Source organism: Saitoella complicata, assembly GCF_001661265.1.
Source record: "Saitoella complicata NRRL Y-17804 unplaced genomic scaffold SAICOscaffold_16, whole genome shotgun sequence".
Classification (NCBI taxonomy): domain Eukaryota; kingdom Fungi; phylum Ascomycota; class Saitoellomycetes; order Saitoellales; family Saitoellaceae; genus Saitoella; species Saitoella complicata.
The window spans coordinates 25,251-42,857 of NW_017567007.1; the positions used below are offsets into that span (position 1 = coordinate 25,251).

Here is a 17,607-nt window from a genome sequence, read left to right on the forward strand (position 1 = left end):
AAAACACAATGAGTAGGAGAAAGAGGCGGCAAGCATTACAGAACCTTTGATGAACACTACAAGAATGGACTTTCACAGGTATTGACTATTAACGAATTTGGAATTCGGAACCCTTTAACGTATGCTAAACCCAATGTTTCCTTCCTTTCCTTTTGCAAAAGATAATAACTTATAAAAGACGCAAGCAAAAGCGCAATTGCAATGTGATCAAACGAAAGGTAACCACCTAGTATATCTTTCATCCCCAATCAATCTCAAACTTTCTCTGTTCTCATGTAGAAACTTCTCCGTCATCGTAGGCTTCGCCACGTCCGGCGACTTCTTCCATGACGTCTTCGACGCCCCAACTACTGAGCTCCTCGCCTTCGCCACGGCCGATTTCGCCTTCGCCGTGTGCTTCTCTCCAGATTCGCTGGAAGTAGATTCTTAGCGTCCGCAATCCTCTCAAGTATCCCTGATCGCAGCTGTCAGGGTGCTGAGGCGGGTACCGTGCATTCTCCGGCAATCCATCCTCAAGTGCGAAGCTCTGGGCGAAATCAACGATCTTGATCGTGATCTCTTTCGGCTGGACAGGCTCCTCCTTCCCCTGGCTCGCTTCAGCAGCAGCCTCGACAGCTTCGCCATCATACAACAACAACAAACTCGAAGCATAAAACCTATACCCCTTAAGCTGTCTAATAATCCCCTCCAACGTCGTCAACTTGCGGAGAATAACAGGGATATGCTGAACGAGGATCTTATTCCCATCACTTAAGAACCTCCGTAACGCATTCTGGAACTCTGCACCGGCTTTGAGGTCGCGGCCGTAGTATTTGTCTTGGAAGATGTAGATCTGGGTCGCGACGTTCCAGACCTGCATTCCGCAGACACGGACACCGAGTTGACGAGAGGTGGTCATCGCGCATTTTCGGCTCTGCGACATCTTCTTCTTGTCAGTCGCGTCGATTCCATACTGTCGTGTTCCCATCTTGAGGTCCAGTACACAGGGTTTCTTCATCCCGCTCGTCAAATCCTCCATCAGGATGAAGCGTTCCGTGCGTTCCTCCGGTTGCTCAATCCTCATCGCACCAGCCTTCGTCGGACTCGAAGCATTAGCCTGCGCAGCCTTCGCCGCAGCAAGTGCCGCTTTCGCTTGTCGCGCCTGTGCGATCTCGTAACACCTCTGACTCCAATTCAACCTCGCCTGCACGAAATCCTTATTCGTACCCTTCGCGGTTCCAACATTCCTATCGACCGTTTGACTCCCCAACGGAACATCCACACTCCCCTCGATTGGACTCCTGACGGGGGGCGTCATGGATCCAGTGATGGTATCACCTAGATCATCCATATCGAAGACACCGCCATGTCCATCGCCTTCCTCCCGCGCAGGCGTATCCTCCCGATCATCACCACTCGAATACCGCCTCTGCTTCCTCTTCTCCTTCGGCGCCTCCCCACCCTCCACCATCGTATCAGGCGTCATCGCGAGCCCGTGCGCGACACCCATCACCAAACCCCGATCATCAAGACTCGTACTCGGCCGAACCACCTTTGGCTCGGCTTCTTCGACGATGGTCTCACGGATTCGGGGGCGGGATACCCCACGCTTTTTGCGGCGTTCGCTGTGTCCATGAACACTGCCTCTACCACCATCTCTGGTCCCAGGCTCGCGTGGAGCAAAAACCTCCCGTAAAACCTGTTCCTGTAATTTACGGTTCACGGTCGTCGCGCCCCAACTCCCATACTTCTTCGGCTTCGGCGCCTGAAGCGCAGCAGTCCCCATAGACGCCGTAGAAGTAGCACTCGAGGGTGTAACCGGACTCTGCGAACTATTCTGCCTCGTATTCGGCGGCGCACTCGGCGGATGCAACAACCACTCCGGAATAATATGCCGATTTCTCTCAACACTAACCTCCGGAAACCTCGGCTTCACCTCTTCTTCCTCCTCTTCCGACTCGGGTTTCAGGGGGTTGGCCCGATGCGTGACATTTAGCACCCCGATGTATTTGGGCAGGAAGGGGAGGAGTTCGCGGTGGTGGTTTTCGACGGCTTCGTAGAATTCGTTTTCGCGTCTTGCGAGGGGTTTGCAGACGGCTTTTTTGGAGAAGCGGAATATTGCGGTGTGGCCGCCGACTTGGTGTTTATACGGTTTCAACATCACCGATTGCGGGATCGCCGGTGGTGTCGGCTCGGGTTGTGGGGGAGCTTGTGTCGCAGCACTCGTCAAGGTCGTGGTCGGCGACGGATCCAAGGGCGAAGTGGAAGGAGGTAACGAGATGGGTGGTGCTTGCGCATGCGGTGCAGGAGGCAAGATCGCAGAAGCAGGCATAGAAGACGGCGGCGTGGGCGGTGATATATGCGGTACATACACCGCCTCCGTCGTCAACTCCAGTCCGCCACCCAACTCAATTGCCCGCTCCTCTCCATCATCTTCCATATCCATGCCCACACTCACATCCTTACTCTTACTCTTACTCTTGCTCGCGTGCACCCTAACCCCCTCCCGATCGTCCAACTGCAACTTTCTCTCGATCTCGGCGGCGACATTAATGATTTGAGGTTCGATGTGGGTGTCGTCGACAGCGATTTCGTCGATTGCGTCACCGAAGATTCCGGCACCGGCTTTCACGTCCGCTTTGGAGCCTTTGAAGAGTTTAAGACTTTGGGATGCTTTTCGGGCTTTTTTGTCCGTTTTGGTGGGGTCGGGGGTTTCGACAACTGACATGCCGCGTTCCTTCTCCCCGTGGCCAATTTTACCATCCTCGGCGTCGGAGGACACGAGCGTCGCGTCCTCATCCAATAAAACCTCTGCGTGCAGAACACCGCCGCTACTAGAATCCTTGAAGAGACGAAGTGACTGCGTCGATTTCCGTGACGACTTTTCGGTCGAGACGGAGGACATCATCGCCGTCGGCTCTTCCAAAAGCTGTGACGCCTTTCGTGATGTTGCTGGAGGGAAAAACGGCGAGTTACTTCGTGGTCCACCGGCGGCGATTGGTGGTGACGGAAAGGGGTGGTTTGGCGACATGGAGGTGACATCGCGGGGCGAGACGAGCGGCGGACTCCGCGTAAACCCTCTATGCGTCTGCGTCACACTCTCTCTCGTCACTGTCGCAGTCGACGTAGTAGATGTCGACGTCGCGCTATGGGTGTCGGAGTTGATATGTTGTTCATCGTGTTGGTGCTCACTTACGGATCCTCCCATGCATGCGTCCCAATTCCAATTATGCCAGTCGCTGTATGCTTGTGTTTCTTGAAAAGGATCCGGGTATATGCTCGTGATACCTTCGTCGTGGTTATGGTGTAGTGTTTGCAGGTGGTGCATCGCTCCAGGCGTAGAATTGAGGCGTGCATTGCGCGTAGGAGGGTTGGCGGTGCAACGACTCAAGTACCAACTTTAGGCGAGGCATTATTATATGGCTCAGAGGGATTGAAGGGACGGGGAGCTGCGTTGGAGTGAGGGCATATGAGCGTTTATTTTGGAGATGATTCTCGTGGGGGGGAGGGTTGGGCCATGGGACTACATTCCGTATGCATTGCAGGCGGACGTACGTAGAGTACCCGGGCTCGTACTCACCACCAGTCAATCCGTCGTTGGGACAAAGAAATCCACCGCCATAGATCAGTCAAGAGTGATAAGCACGTTCCATGTCCCGTCGCACCTCCGCAACAGCCCACATCACCCCAATCCTCTCCGTCGAATCTTTCCGCCTCGCCCAAGCAAACTCCATAAAACGCCGATTCGAAGCCAACAACGACGGCGATGACTCCGGCACCAACTTACGCCGCTCAAAACGCTCGAAGCGCCCCGTAGCTGGTGGAAGCGGTAGGAGGAGGGAAGTGGACAATCTACGAATCGAAATGCGTGATGCACCAGTCGAGTTTCCGCACGACAAAGACGAAGAAGAACCCCCACTCCCACCGCCAAGCGAGGAAACAAAGCGCCTCAGACTCTACCTAGCCGAAACCAAGCTCCCCTTCCACACCTGGGACAACGATGTCAACCGCGGCGGCGACTTCATCCCCGCCTACCTCCAAAAAGATCCCACCAACCCCGCTCCCCTCCGGCACGAAGACCTCTCCCGCCGTCTCCCGCTACCCATCGGCGACGGCGCATGGCAAGCGAGATTAGTCCACAACCCGAAAGAATTCGAGTTACATATCAAAACCACGGGATGGATGAAGTTGGGGGTGTACCCGACTGCGCAGCTATTTAACCAGCATTGGCTCAAGTTGTTGCATTTACTCGTGAAGGAGGGATGGGTCGAGTTGGATGCGCATTTGGTCGGTACGGTACATCCCGCCCAATCCGCCGCCGAACACGCTGCGCTTGTCGAGGGTGGTCCCCAGGCCCCGCTTCGTCCAAAACATATCTCGGGAAACCTCTATATCAACATCATCCTTTGCGGCCCCGCGATCGTTGACGCCATGCCGGGGGACGGATGGGTTCAGCCGAGTAATCTGGGGAGTGTGGGGTTTGCGATGCGCCAGCTTCTCGAATACGCACTCAAACAGGGAACCCTAATCTACGGCCCCGAAAACGACGCATACTTCCGCTCCACCCGAACATATTACGGCCCGGAAGACGAACTCGGCACAGACCTCGCCGCACTCCTCGAAGGCCTGCGTCCACCCCTCGACGCCCCCGAAATGGAACCTCTGAACGACATCATCCGCACAACCCTCTTTCCCTTTCAGAGAAAAGCATTGAAGTGGATGTACGACAAGGAAACTGGCGACAGGAAAGAGGATGTTTTGCATCCGCTTTGGAGGCCGATTGTGGGGGCTGAGGGCGCGAGGGAGTGTGCGATGGAGAGGATGCGGAAGAGGTTTGCGAAGGTTGGGGTGGACGTTGAGCTTGATGAGAAGACGGAGGAGGCCGGGAGGAGAGTAAACGGAGAGAAGGAGAAGGAGAAGGAGAACGTGGGGGTCAATGAAGAGGGAGAGGATGATGTGGTTGAGGTCAAGGAGGAGGAGGAGGAGGAGAAGAAGGTGATTCACATGAACGAACTAAGCGGAACTCTAACCTACACCCGCTTCACCGCCCCAAAATCGGAACCAGGCGGCCTCCTCGCCGACGAAATGGGCCTCGGAAAAACAGTCGAAGTACTCTCCCTCATCGCCTCCCACCCCTACTCCTTCTCCGCTCCCGATCCCTCCCGTTCATGGACACTGATTAATGAAATTAAGGCGGTGGAGGATCGACCGGTTGCGGTGGGTGCCACACTCATCGTCTGTCCCGCCGCGATTTTGGGACAGTGGTATGATGAGACGGTCAAACATGCGCCTGGATTAGTGGCGAGGATGTATGAGGATCAGCGGCAGAGTTGGAAGTTGTTGAGTACGAGTGTTGATGCGAGGGGGTTTGCTCGTGCTGCATTCAGTGATTGTGATATTGTGTTTGTCACGTATGAGACGATTACGAGGGAATTGGCTAATTCGAATCGAGCGTCGAAGAGTCCGTTGTTGTGGGTGCATTGGTGGAGGGTGGTTATTGATGAGGCACAGATGGTCGCACAATCGAATTCTGCTGCAGCGATCATGGCGAATGAGTTATGGCGACGGAATGGGTGGACGGTTACTGGAACTCCCTTCTCCACGGGGGTGAGCGACTTAGAGGGGTTATTGACTTTTTTGGATCATGACCCTTTTGCGAATCCTCAGGCGTTTCAGATGGTTGTTGAGGGATATCGGATGCGGAAGGAAACGGACAAGTTAAGGGGTTTGATGCCGAAGTTTATTTGGAGGCATGCGAAGGCGCATGTGAAGCACGAAATGAACGCGACGGAAACGAGGGATGAGACCCTTGAACTGGAGTTTACACGGATCGAAAAAGTCATCTATAACCAGCACGCGAAGAAGTTGAGGGATGCGCTCGTGAGGAGGATCCCGAGACGGGGTCATTTTCATCTGGATAGGGGGACCATGGGGGATTTGTTGAAGTTGAGGCAGATCTGTGATCATCCGCAGGTTGTTGGGGGAAACATGCCCGAAACACGAATGACGTTTGAGGCGATGTTGGATGGACTCATTAAGGAACAGGAGAAGCACCAGTATGGGTTGGAGGATATTTATGTGCAGGATGTGACTGTATTGGCGTATGGAATCCACCACCGTACTGAAGTGTTGGCGAAGAAGGAGAAGTGGGAGGGCGGGAAGGCAAACATTGGGGTTAATGAGTTGAAGGGGCATTTGGAAAGGGTCCCGAGAATTTGTGATGAGAATGTTGCCAAGCTGAAGCAGGCGTATGGTAAAGCGGTTGCTGCTGAGAGAGTCAATGGTGATGGAAACGATGCTGACGAGCAGAGACACGCGAAAAGAATATTACTGTGGCAGAAGCAGAAGTTTTATGCGTTCGAGTACTTGTGCCTCTTTACCCAGGATCAAGAGGCGCTGGCGACGTTTCAGGACGCAAGGCAGGAGGCTGAAGACGCCATCACGGGCAAACTGGACGGAAACGAAATTCACGACGCATTTTATGAATACAAAGACGGTGCAGTTATCGAGGATGACGCACAAGCTGAGGCTGCTGCTCAGGAACGCGGTCTGCGTCGTCGTGTTGGACAGGATGGTCAGGAGATGCAGCGTATGCGACGGAGGGAACGGATCAAGATAATTAAGGAGGATTTGCCGGTTTTGGAGGCGAACGTGAAGGAGTGTTCGACAGTGTTGCAGGGTGTAACGAGTGAGTTGAGGTTCTTGCGAAGTCAGCGGGCGAATCACTTGAAGAGGGTTGGTAGAGGCGCAGAGTTGGTCGAGGCAGCGATGCCGGGGCTTGAGGAGGAGAACAAGAAAGAGGAACAACAGACGGCTGAGACGCAAGATGATGATATTTGTATCATCTGTCAGGAAGAACTCGGCGAAGCTATCGAGATTGCTGCGACGCCCTGTGCGCATCGGTTCTGTTCGGATTGTATCGTGGGGTATTTCAAGCACATTCAGCGGGATATGAGGGACGAGAATGCGCGAGCGCCTTGTCCTGTTTGTCGACTCATGGTTGATGTGAAGCAGCTTGTTATCATTGATATGGACTCGAGTCCCGAGGATGCGGCTACCAGTTCCCTCATTGATCAGATTCAGGGCGATTTTGGGACCAAGATCTCGGCTTTGGTCTATGACATCAAGTCACGCATTGCGAAAGATCCCACGACAAAGGCTGTCGTGTTTTCCGCATTCAAGAAGATGCACAAGTTTATCCAATCTGCACTTCTCCAGAACGAGATCAGTGCCGTGAATTTTGCGCAGGATCGGTCGAAGGCGTTGCAGGCTATCAAGGAGAACGACGACGTCAACATGATCTTGGTTCCGATGAAGAACAAAGAGGGAGCGGCAGGGTTGACGTTGACAATGTGTAATGTCTGTTACCTCGTTGAACCCTCATTGAACCCTGGATTGGAGGACCAGGCGGTGGATCGGATCAACAGAATCGGACAGACACGCCCGACCACGACCATCCGCCTGGTGCTGAAGAACACCGTCGAGCCAAAGATCGTGGCACTTACCAAACGCAAACGCGAAGGTTCCCGCGTAGCGGCGGAACAGGCCGAGCAAGACCCTGACGTCGTTGTCACGCACGAGAACGGCGAACAGCGGGCGGCGCATTCGGCTCCCACACTCGACCAGGAAGCGATTGTTGCGAAGGAGATGTTAGCGCTGTTTGATATCGAGATTCCAGAGGGGCAGAAGCTGGATGATGTTATTCATGTCGATGCGGTACCTCGCCGGAGGGGGAGGGGAGAGAGGAGGAGGAGGTAGACCGGAGTTGCTCTTGTCATTGCTATGCCCTTGCTATAACTATACATAGCCGTAGATACTATTCATATTCCTAACGAAACACATGTACCCAACGGCTACCCGCTTATCGGTGCGCACCGACCCGGGGGCTGGAGAACTGTCTCCGCACTGCAGCGGCAAAACTAGCCTCCGCGGAGCCCCAAACCCAAAGAACCCTGAGTAATGAATGCGCAGCTGGGCATCGATGAACCCGGGCCATCTCGTGCGTCGTACGATTCGACGACGTATACGCGAGGCTTCCTTCATAAACAACACCGATGGCCGGATCAGCTTCTGGGAAATCAAATGCGAAACAGGCTGCCGTGATAAGGTCGTCGAGAGGACCGAGGAGTCGCGCGAGAGCGGCATGTCTGAATTGTCGAGAGAGGCATAGTAAGTGCGATGAGCAGCGGCCGGAGTGTCTGAATTGTAGGCGGTTTGGGGAGCAGTGTCGGTATGAGGAGAGGAATGTGTTCATTATGGAAGCGTACAATGCGACGCTGGCGAAGGATCAGTCGATACCGAGAACATTGGCTAGGAGACATACGATGCCCGGTGGAGGTGTGATCCAGCGTGATCTGGTCTTCCAAGATGAGACGTCGTCGATATCTTCCGAATATCGCGTCCTAGCAAACTCTCCTCCGCCACCAACACCACAATTTCCATCGCCTGCACCACTTACAATTCAGCACGAATCAGTCGAATCACCCATCCACGCACCCTCTACCGAAGACTACATCAGGCGCCACTCCTTCTCCCCAAACACCCTCCCCCTAACCTCCCCCTCCATCGCCTCCATCGCAAGTCCCGCGGTCTCAGTCCACCAACCACCACCTCAACCCATCACAGACCCGACCGACACCTTCTTCTTCCGACGCTTCGTGGAGATCATCGCCGTTTGGTTCGACCTTTTCGATCGCGAGAAACATTTCGCGTTGGTGTTGCCGCATATCGCACTTGCGACGCCGGTGGTGATGAAAGCCGCTCTCGCATGTGCTGCGAGACAACATTCTCTCGTGACGGGGTACCCAACCGATCGTGCGCTAGAGTACTACAACGCCGCGATCCACCTCCTTCTCCCTATCCTCGCCTCCCCGACCCTCTCTTCTGACCCTGCGATTCTCGCCGCATGCCTGCTCCTCGGCCACTTCGAAATGATCGGTGAACGCTCCTCAGACTGGCAGTCCCACCTCTCCGGATCTCGTGGTCTTATCGTCAGCCATGGTTGGGATGGATCGAGTGGTGGGTTGGCACAGGCTTCGTTTTGGATTTATGCCAGGATGGATACGTGGGCTGCTATTGCGAGTGGGACGAGAATCAGGCATCCGTCACATCTATGGAGTCCGCCGCAGATGGGAACGGGAAAATTTGGGGATTGGGCGAATCGCATTACGTATATTTTGGGGAAGGTGCACGAGTATCATGTTGAGGCACGAGAGGGGAGGGAAGATGTTTCGAAGTGGAGGGAGTTACGGAGCGAGCTCGATCGTTGGAATAGGAGTCGTCCGGTTGTAGCTGAGCCGCTCAGCGTGTTTACGAACACCGCCGACTCCATGACCGATGAATCAGGAGGTGGACAGTGTGTGTTTGAGGTGAGCACATGGTATGCTGACTCTGCCGTCGCCTCCGCGATGCAGATGTACGATACCGCCAAGATCATCCTCTTCTGCGCACACCCGCTCTCCAACTCCTCCTCTGCTTTATCTCCGGGGGCTGGGGCTACTTCACGCTACGACCTCTTCCTAACCCACCCTTCAATCCCCCACGAAGCTCTCCGCGCAGCCCAGAGCATCGCCGACAACTCTATCCGCAACGATGGGCACATAGCCTGGGTTAACGCAACTGTCTCCCTTTTCATCTCCGGTAGACTCCTTCAAAGCGCAGCTCAGAGAAAGGCGTTGGTGAAGGTGTTAGAGGATGTGAGGAGTGAGACGGGGTGGTATGTCAAGGAGAGAATGGAGTGGTTGGTTAGGGAGTGGGGATGGGAGGGGGCTGCGTGGAGGGACATGGGGGAGGGGGAGTTGGAGGAGTTGGCGGGGAGGAGGGTGGATTCTGGGGGTGTTGAAAGGGCGTTGGTGAGGATGTTTGAGGGTGGGGTTGCAGGTGGAGAGTATTGAGTTGAGTGAAGTAAGGGGAGAGCGAACGTTATGTGTTGTGAGGTACTGGAGTTTATCTGGGATTATCGGGATATTGGAGTTTCATTAACAATGTATTGAACTTAGTAGGTAGCATGGATATAGGGACTTGACCAGTCATATTGACGGACATTGAAGTACTTTGAACCTGGAAACATATGTAATACCCGTTTCCTCGATGCTTGAGTTCCTGTGAAGCTTTTTGCTCTGGAAACATCCCGTCAAATGTATTGACCAAACGGGTACGGCATGAATCTTGCAAAAACATCAACCCTCCCCCGTGGTCTAGTGGTTATGATGCCCCCCTAGTAAGGGGGTGATCGCTGGTTCAAATCCGGCCGGGGGAATTCCCTTTTGCCCATTTAGCTCAAAACCTTCTCGCTATCTGATCCCTTCTGTCTCCAGAACGACAGACAACATGCCGCCCTCCAATTGACCTCACACTTTTTCTCTCGGTTGAAGATCCGAGGTCAGGGCGCGCCGATTGCGCACCCCAGTACCAGCTCCCCGGCCGCGGAACAATGCTATCCCGATCTCCCTCCGTTCGTTCGTCAGAGGCTCTCGGCCCATGCCAATCGGGTTGGTCTCACGAACCCTCCCCAACGGCAATCGCAGCCTCAACGTCTTGAAAACGGAACCCTGAGCTCATACCGGTCCTACGGAAGGCGCCAATCGCGCATCGCCGTCCAAGTCACATTCGTACGAATCGACTCATCTCGACTCTCCCTGCTGATCAAGGCTGGGTCGCTCCAATCGAATTTATGCCTCACTCGTGATGCGGGGGTGCGGAGAGGCGGAGTCCGGAGTCGTGCGTCGTACGTCGTACGCCCAGAGGTTACTAGCGACATGTGATGCGTGGGAGAAGCGGGGTATCTCCAATTGCTGAGTAAGCTGCTGCTGTGATGCTGCGTACGACCTCGGTGGTTATATAAATCACCGGATCCCTCCTCCTCTCGCTCTCGTTCCCCAGATCCTCGAGTACTTCCTCTTCGATCAATCACCCAACCTTCCGCTCAGATCAACTACATACAAACATCTACAATGGCCGTTGACTCCATCGACGTTCAGCTCCCCTCCGGCAAGTCCTACAAGCAGCCCATCGGTCTCTTCGTCAACAACGAATACATTCTCCCCAAGGCCGGCAAGAAGTTCGAGACCATCAACCCCTCCACCGGAAAGCCTATCTGCGAAGTCTACGAAGCCAAGGAGGAAGATGTCGACGTCGCCGTCGAAGCCGCCGTCAAGGCCTTCAAGTTCGGTTCCGAGTACCGCAGCCTCACCTCTCAGGCCCGCGGAAAGCTCCTCACCAAGCTCGCTGACTTGATGGAGCGTGACGTTGAGGTTCTGGCTACAATTGAGTCCCTCGACAATGGAAAGTCAATCTCGATGGCGAGGATGGATGTTCAGTTGTCGGCGAACTGCATTAGGTACTATGGTGGCTGGTGCGACAAGATCCACGGAAAGACGATGGAGGTTGAGAATTCGAGGTTTATGTACACCCGTCACGAGCCCGTCGGTGTCTGTGGACAGATCATCCCCTGGAACTTCCCTCTCTTGATGTGGTCGTGGAAGATCGGACCTGCTATCGCCTGTGGTAACGTCGTTGTCCTGAAGACTGCCGAGCAGACTCCCCTCTCCGCCCTCAAGGCTTGCGAGTTGGTCAAGGAGGCTGGGTTCCCCGCTGGTGTCATCAACGTTCTTTCCGGCTTTGGTAAGATCGCCGGAGACGCCCTCGCCCGCCATGACAAGGTCGACAAGGTCGCCTTCACCGGCTCCACCGTCGTCGGTCGTGCAATCATGAAGGCCTCCGCCGAATCCAACCTCAAGAAGGTCACCCTCGAACTCGGCGGCAAGTCTCCCAACATCATCTTTAACGACGCCGACATCGATCAAGCCGTCAAGTGGTCCAACTTTGGTATCTACTACAACCACGGCCAATGCTGCTGTGCCGGATCCCGAATCTACGTCCAAGAGGGTATCTACGACAAGTTCGTCCAGAAGTTCATCGAGACTGCGAAGGCTACTGTTGTCGGTGACCCATTCAAGGAGGACACCTTCCAGGGTCCTCAGGTTTCTCAGTTGCAGTTCGACCGTATCATGGGCTACATCCGCGCCGGACGCGACGAGGGTGCGAAGATCGAGATCGGAGGTGAGAGGCACGGTGAGGAGGGCTACTTCATCCAACCCACCGTCATCACCAACGTCAACCAGAAGATGAAGATCATGCAAGAAGAGATCTTCGGTCCCGTTGTTGCTATCGCCAAGTTCACCGATATCGAGGACGTCATCGAGAAGGCACACGACACAACTTACGGTTTGGCTGCGGCTGTCTTTACGACCAACTTGAAGACTGCGATTCAGGTCTCGAACAGGCTTGAGGCTGGTACCGTTTGGGTTAACTCGTATAACACCATTCACCACCAGTTGCCGTTTGGTGGCTTCAAGCAATCTGGTATTGGACGCGAGTTGGGCAAGTACGCCTTGCACGAGTACACTCACGTCAAGGGTGTTCACTTGAACTTGGAGATGCCGGCACCTATCTATTAAGGAAGGAGTCCTGTCGTCGAAGAGTGGTGAGGATTGTATGATTAGGACGGGTTTGTGTTTTGTTTGACTAGGGAGATATGTGTTGGCTTTGAGAGTCTGTCACTCCGGTAGTACCGTGTTCTTGGTTCGCAGTCGTTTTCGATGATACCACAATATATCACATTCATATGGATCAATTCTCTCGTCGTATACACTCCATCCTCCTCTGTAAGACGTATTGTAGGCCATGATGATGGAATGCAAGTGATAGGCAGTTTCGTACGAGGAAAGGAGTGTGGGCGACCTTGAAGGTTCGTCGCGGAAAAGGAGCAAAAAGGGAATTCCCCCGGCCGGATTTGAACCAGCGATCACCCCCTTACTAGGGGGGCATCATAACCACTAGACCACGGGGGATGGTTGATGTTTGAGAATCTGCCAAAACATCAGCAAAGAAAATCCCAAACTCGGGTCAGGTATCGTCTTTCCCACGAACTTCGTCAACGCATGGACTCATCAGCTATGTAGCTGAAGACGGACAAGCGATATCCATAGCGCTTCAGTGATTATTTCTCTATTTAAGTAGTTCGAAGTGCTTCAGGGGAGTTGCAATCCAAGAAAGGAGAGGAAAGTAGTGGGGGGAAGCAATGGCATGGTGCAGCGAACACCACGGGCAAACCTCGGCTTCACATTGATTCTCTTTGGCTCTATGGACGTAGATCAGTTGAAGTGTTACGGAAGTAGACTTACTGGGATCTCGGGGCCCAACATACGATCCATTTTAATTTCCAACATCACCATTTTCTATTGTATAGCCCGATTATTTGTCGCGACCGACTGACCTAGTTGGGATTCCGCATCAGATAACAGCACTGGACACAATATCCCCTTGGTATTAGCTTCAGGCAGCCTGTAATACATACTCTTCTTCGATACATCACTTGGCCGGTCGATACAACGTCTTCGATTGCTCGGAAAGTGCCCACGATGTCGGCGTCTGCCAATCCGTCTTGGAAAGCTGGCTGCGACTGATTAGAAGTCTATGAGCATGAGGACCATCAATGTAGATGTGTAATCGTTCTGTACCAATTGACAAGTAAGGAGCACCATGTTCCTTAGCCTTGACATGAACGATGCGATACTGGTAGGTACACAATATAATGCAAAGCTGGCATTATTATTCATCTCATATGGTATAATAGTGCAACAACGAGATCAAAAAAGGTCAATGCTCCATCTCATACTACTTCATACAGCTTCATCCGTAAACTTATCCTGGAATAACGGATGCCTCTCATGCCTCATACGGGTATCCCTATAATATCCTGGCAAACTGTAGATTTCACCAACCAGAGACTTGCAAATCCACATAAGCTTATCCAGCCTCAACACAATACCACTCGTTAACGTACAACCGACAGCAAAGAGGGCGTATTCGCGCTGCTGAAGTGTTTCGTAGTCGATGTGCCTGGGAAGACCATCGTCATCCTCATCGTCTTCATCGCCCCAGACAACCTTCAGACCATAGATACGCTGGTAGAAACGGTCCACTAGCGGAGATGGAACGATCTGAGGCAGCGAGCTTCCGGTCTTCAACGCCGTGCTAACCATGTAGATTGTCGCAAGCTGATCTGCTACGAAATGCGGGTCAAGCCAGCCAGTACGGATGAGCAAAGCCCTCGTCCACTTCTGATCCAACTGCATAAAGACATTCATCAACGAAGTCATCAACTGTACAAGCTCCATTTGCACCGCCAACAACTGCTGATACTTCTCCGCCGGCCATCGACCCTGAATGGGCGGCTCAAACTTGGCGAATCCCAATCGCAGATTTGCTTGAGCGAGCTTTGCCATGACCGCCAGAGCCATCTTCAACAACTCCGCATCTGGAACATTGTCTGGATGCTTCTTCCTAGCGTAGTTGGACAACTGACAATGCATTGCACCAATTTCCGTGACCGTCCTCGCGAAAGTCAAGCGGAGTTGGAACCGACCAGTCTTTGGCGTAGGAACGAATGACCAGATGAACGCCGCCGTGATACCGATAACGACACACAAGAATCGTCTCCATGCAACCTCCCATCCAATACCCACAGTACCGAGAGTGGGGTTGTACGAGTCCTGCCACGAGTAGCCAATCGTAAGCGCAACTGTAATCGTAAAGATAATCGCGGGCATAGGCGTCAGGTAGACATGGTACACCCTGATGAACAAAATCGGGATCAACGCAACCGCCATAGTAGCAGCCAATCCATACGGATTACCCGGTCCGTTACCAGCCGAAATATACCAACACACCAAACCAACAACAGCGCCCAGCAAAGTTCCCCCAACACGACTGACGAACCCAAAAAGTGTGTCACCACTGAACTGGGCATACGTCAATCCAGCCATGATGATAGCCCACAGACCCCTGTTATGGTACATAAACCCAGCTGTCGACTTGAAGAACGTCGGCAACGCAACCAACAAGACCAATATTCCTGCTTTGAATGCGAACGTGACGTCGTTCCTCCTGAAAAAGCAGTAAATCTTGTAAATCGCCAACCCAAACAGATGCCAAGTCTTACTCGGCGGATCAGCATCCGGATCACGTTTCTCGGTCGGAAGCTCATCGATTCCAGCCAAATGTTCCGGGTCATCATCCGCATCTCCACCCGTAGAATGGATCTTCGCAAACGCGGGACCACCACCGAACGCACCCCTCCACCACACCTTCGGGTTAAGCGCCATCTTCCAATCAAACCACAACTTCCTCCTGCGCCTCTCTTTTTCCAATGTGAGGATATGCTCCATCAACACCGTCAACTGCTTCGAGTACTCCACAATCTGGAATTCGTACAGATACGCGAAAAACAACCCACGATACGGCGGGATCTCATCATGCGGATGCCGTTCCTGGAAGTACTCCTCGAATGGCTTGATAATCTCCAACCTCTTCACACTCTGAAACTCATCCATAACGCGCTTTAACTCGCCAACCTGCCACGTCAACTCCTCAATTGCCATACTCCGATCCCTCTCATCCTTCGTCTTCGACCTAAAGAACTTCGTACACCGATCATTGTTAATCTTCTTCAACCATTTAAGCAAATACCCCATACTTTCATCCGAAACACGAATCACATCCTCCGTCGCGATCTTCAACAACGCAACCATCTCCTGAATGACCTCCCGATCCTTCTCCCTTGGGAATTTACTCTCCAAATCCATGTACGCCTGCGTCTCCATCACAGCGACTTGGCGATACTCATGATGCAACGCCTCATGCAGAATCTTTGGATGAAACGGACTGAAGGGCGAATGAGAATGGTGATCATGGCTGCTGCGCCGGCTATCACTCTTCCTCTGCTTCTTCTTCTTCTTCTTGTTTTTCCTGAAGAGGTCGGCGAAGTCGTCGGGGATGGTATGCTCCCCACTTGGTCGTCCACCAGTGTACACACTCCGTACACTGGCAGCAGAAGACTGCGTAGCCTCAAACTGTTGCAGTGGCGAAGCCCTGCGTTCCCTCAACTCTTCTGCACCAGGGACACTCAAGAAATCGGTATGACTGTCTCGGTGTCCACTATCACCCCTACCATCCGGACTCGCGAACCGTGCATGCAAGGAATGGTTGTCACTTCCCCTCCCACTCCTGCCAGAAGAGTGATGACTAATCTTCGGCCTCGGCGGCGTCTCCGTCATCCGCGGACTGGGACTAACGCTAACCCCAGGACTCGGACTCGGACTCGGCGAATCAATCTCAATATCATTATCATGATCAACATCCGGGTTTTGATCCCTCTCCTCCCTCTCCTGCCTCTTCCAATGATCAGTCACCCGTCCCCCAGGAGGTGGCACAGGCGTCATCCAATCCCCAATACTACTCTCACCCCCCGCCGGCGTATTATACCCACTATACGGCCGACTCTGCGTCCCATCCCTATACCACCCATCCCTGTTCTTCCGACTCTTCTTCGGCTCCGTATTCCCCCTCAAAATCCTCTCAAACCGTGATCGGGGCCCGGGACGCATGTTGACGTCGACGACGTTATGAAAAAAGTCGAGGCCGGAGAGACGCGCTTGCATCTTCTTTGCGATGTCGAGGAATTGTTTTAGATCCGTGCCGCAGAGACGGCCGTAGGAGGGTTCCATGTCAAGGAAACCCTCGATGGCGGCGAAGGCGGGGAGCATCTGTCGAACGCCGATGAGCTTTTCGTGGGCGGTGCTAGCTTTGCTCCAGTTGTCGGAATCCGGATCCGTGGCCAGCAAGCTCTTTTGCTCGGCAATGACCTCCTTCAGCGCCCCAAACAATCCCATTAATTTGTCCATATAGAGATGATTCACCGTTTCAGGGTAAATGAAGATCGCGCATCCAATATTAATACCAGATTGGATCACCAACGGGACAACGAAAAGACCCCCAAGCAATGGGTAGAAATACGGAAACAGTGCCCCATACGTACACGTAACAACTGCCGAAAACCAATCAGTACGAAATCACAAACGTAGGTGGATAACGAGAATACGCACCAACACAAATCATAGAAAACACCGACCCAAAAATTAACGCCGGATACTTCGACTTAATCCACAAAAAGAACCCAGCCCCGAACGCCAAGAAAACCGCAAACACAACCGAACTCTTCGTCTCAACATAATCTCCATTGAAAATTGCAACCCGATTCACACTCGTAAGATCGAGATATTCATCCCTCACCGCCGTCGCGATCCGGGCAGCAACAATGCCCCACGCCCACGCAACGAGGACGAGGATAATGTTATACACCGACCTCCAAAACGTAACGATAACCGGGTCAGAAGGCGGTGTAATCAACGCCACCACCAACGCAAAGAAACTCGCTTGCCCGAGGACGTGGAGGGTATGTGGTACGATAATGAGGATGAACGCGATCCAGCCTGCGACGGAGGATCGAATGACGGGTTTCATTGACTTGTAGTTGCATTTTGCTGGTACCCACGCGAGGAAGGAGGGCCATGGCCATGTCTTGGGGTGGATCGTGACTGGGTTCTTTGCGGAGGCCGGTTCTTTCTCGTTTTCCTTCGGCATGGTCGTGATCGATAAATCGGATGCCGCTAAGAGCTCTTCAGGTAAGAAACTGACCCAGCAGCTGAATCAGAACCGCCGAATATTCCGAATGGCAGATCGAGAATGTTGCTGGTGAATTGTTATGAAGCCCGGCGATAACCTTAG

At 53.2% G+C, this 17,607-nt stretch overlaps 6 protein-coding genes and 2 non-coding genes across 8 annotated transcripts; 5 read left to right on the forward strand and 3 right to left on the reverse strand.

The window, feature by feature from the left end:
• Nucleotides 1–107: 107 nt before the first annotated feature.
• On the reverse strand, nt 108–2,398 carry SAICODRAFT_30853 (SAICAR synthase-like protein). Its single transcript, XM_019167776.1, has one exon. It carries the CDS (start codon nt 2,309–2,311, stop codon nt 272–274), a length of 2,040 nt encoding a protein of 679 aa, XP_019023145.1. The 5' UTR covers nt 2,312–2,398; the 3' UTR covers nt 108–271.
• Nucleotides 2,399–5,064: 2,666 nt separating this feature from the next.
• SAICODRAFT_48619 (uncharacterized protein) lies at nt 5,065–5,634 on the forward strand (the record flags this gene model as incomplete). Its single annotated transcript, XM_019168934.1, has 1 exon — nt 5,065–5,634. A coding segment is annotated over one exon (570 nt), but the record flags the coding sequence as incomplete, so codon positions are not given.
• A 1,619-nt stretch (nt 5,635–7,253) lies between these two features.
• Nucleotides 7,254–7,768, forward strand: SAICODRAFT_30854 (uncharacterized protein). The gene has a single exon (XM_019167777.1). It carries the CDS (start codon nt 7,330–7,332, stop codon nt 7,735–7,737), a length of 408 nt encoding a protein of 135 aa, XP_019023147.1. The 5' UTR covers nt 7,254–7,329; the 3' UTR covers nt 7,738–7,768.
• A 203-nt stretch (nt 7,769–7,971) lies between these two features.
• Nucleotides 7,972–10,060, forward strand: SAICODRAFT_19996 (uncharacterized protein). The gene has a single exon (XM_019166189.1). It carries the CDS (start codon nt 8,034–8,036, stop codon nt 9,870–9,872), a length of 1,839 nt encoding a protein of 612 aa, XP_019023148.1. The 5' UTR covers nt 7,972–8,033; the 3' UTR covers nt 9,873–10,060.
• Nucleotides 10,061–10,164: 104 nt separating this feature from the next.
• On the forward strand, nt 10,165–10,237 carry SAICODRAFT_t103. Its single transcript has one exon. It is a non-coding gene; the product is annotated as a tRNA-Thr (tRNA).
• A 634-nt stretch (nt 10,238–10,871) lies between these two features.
• Nucleotides 10,872–12,608, forward strand: SAICODRAFT_94031 (putative aldehyde dehydrogenase-like protein C9E9.09c). Its single transcript, XM_019171916.1, has one exon. It carries the CDS (start codon nt 10,932–10,934, stop codon nt 12,435–12,437), a length of 1,506 nt encoding a protein of 501 aa, XP_019023149.1. The 5' UTR covers nt 10,872–10,931; the 3' UTR covers nt 12,438–12,608.
• A 149-nt stretch (nt 12,609–12,757) lies between these two features.
• Nucleotides 12,758–12,830, reverse strand: SAICODRAFT_t113. Its single transcript has one exon. It is a non-coding gene; the product is annotated as a tRNA-Thr (tRNA).
• Nucleotides 12,831–13,661: 831 nt separating this feature from the next.
• SAICODRAFT_19998 (uncharacterized protein) lies at nt 13,662–17,573 on the reverse strand (the record flags this gene model as incomplete). Its single annotated transcript, XM_019166190.1, has 2 exons — nt 16,926–17,573; nt 13,662–16,867 (listed from the first exon to the last, which is right to left on the reverse strand). Exons 1-2 carry the CDS (start codon nt 17,461–17,463, stop codon nt 13,662–13,664), a joined length of 3,744 nt encoding a protein of 1,247 aa, XP_019023150.1. The 5' UTR covers nt 17,464–17,573.
• Nucleotides 17,574–17,607: the final 34 nt, after the last annotated feature.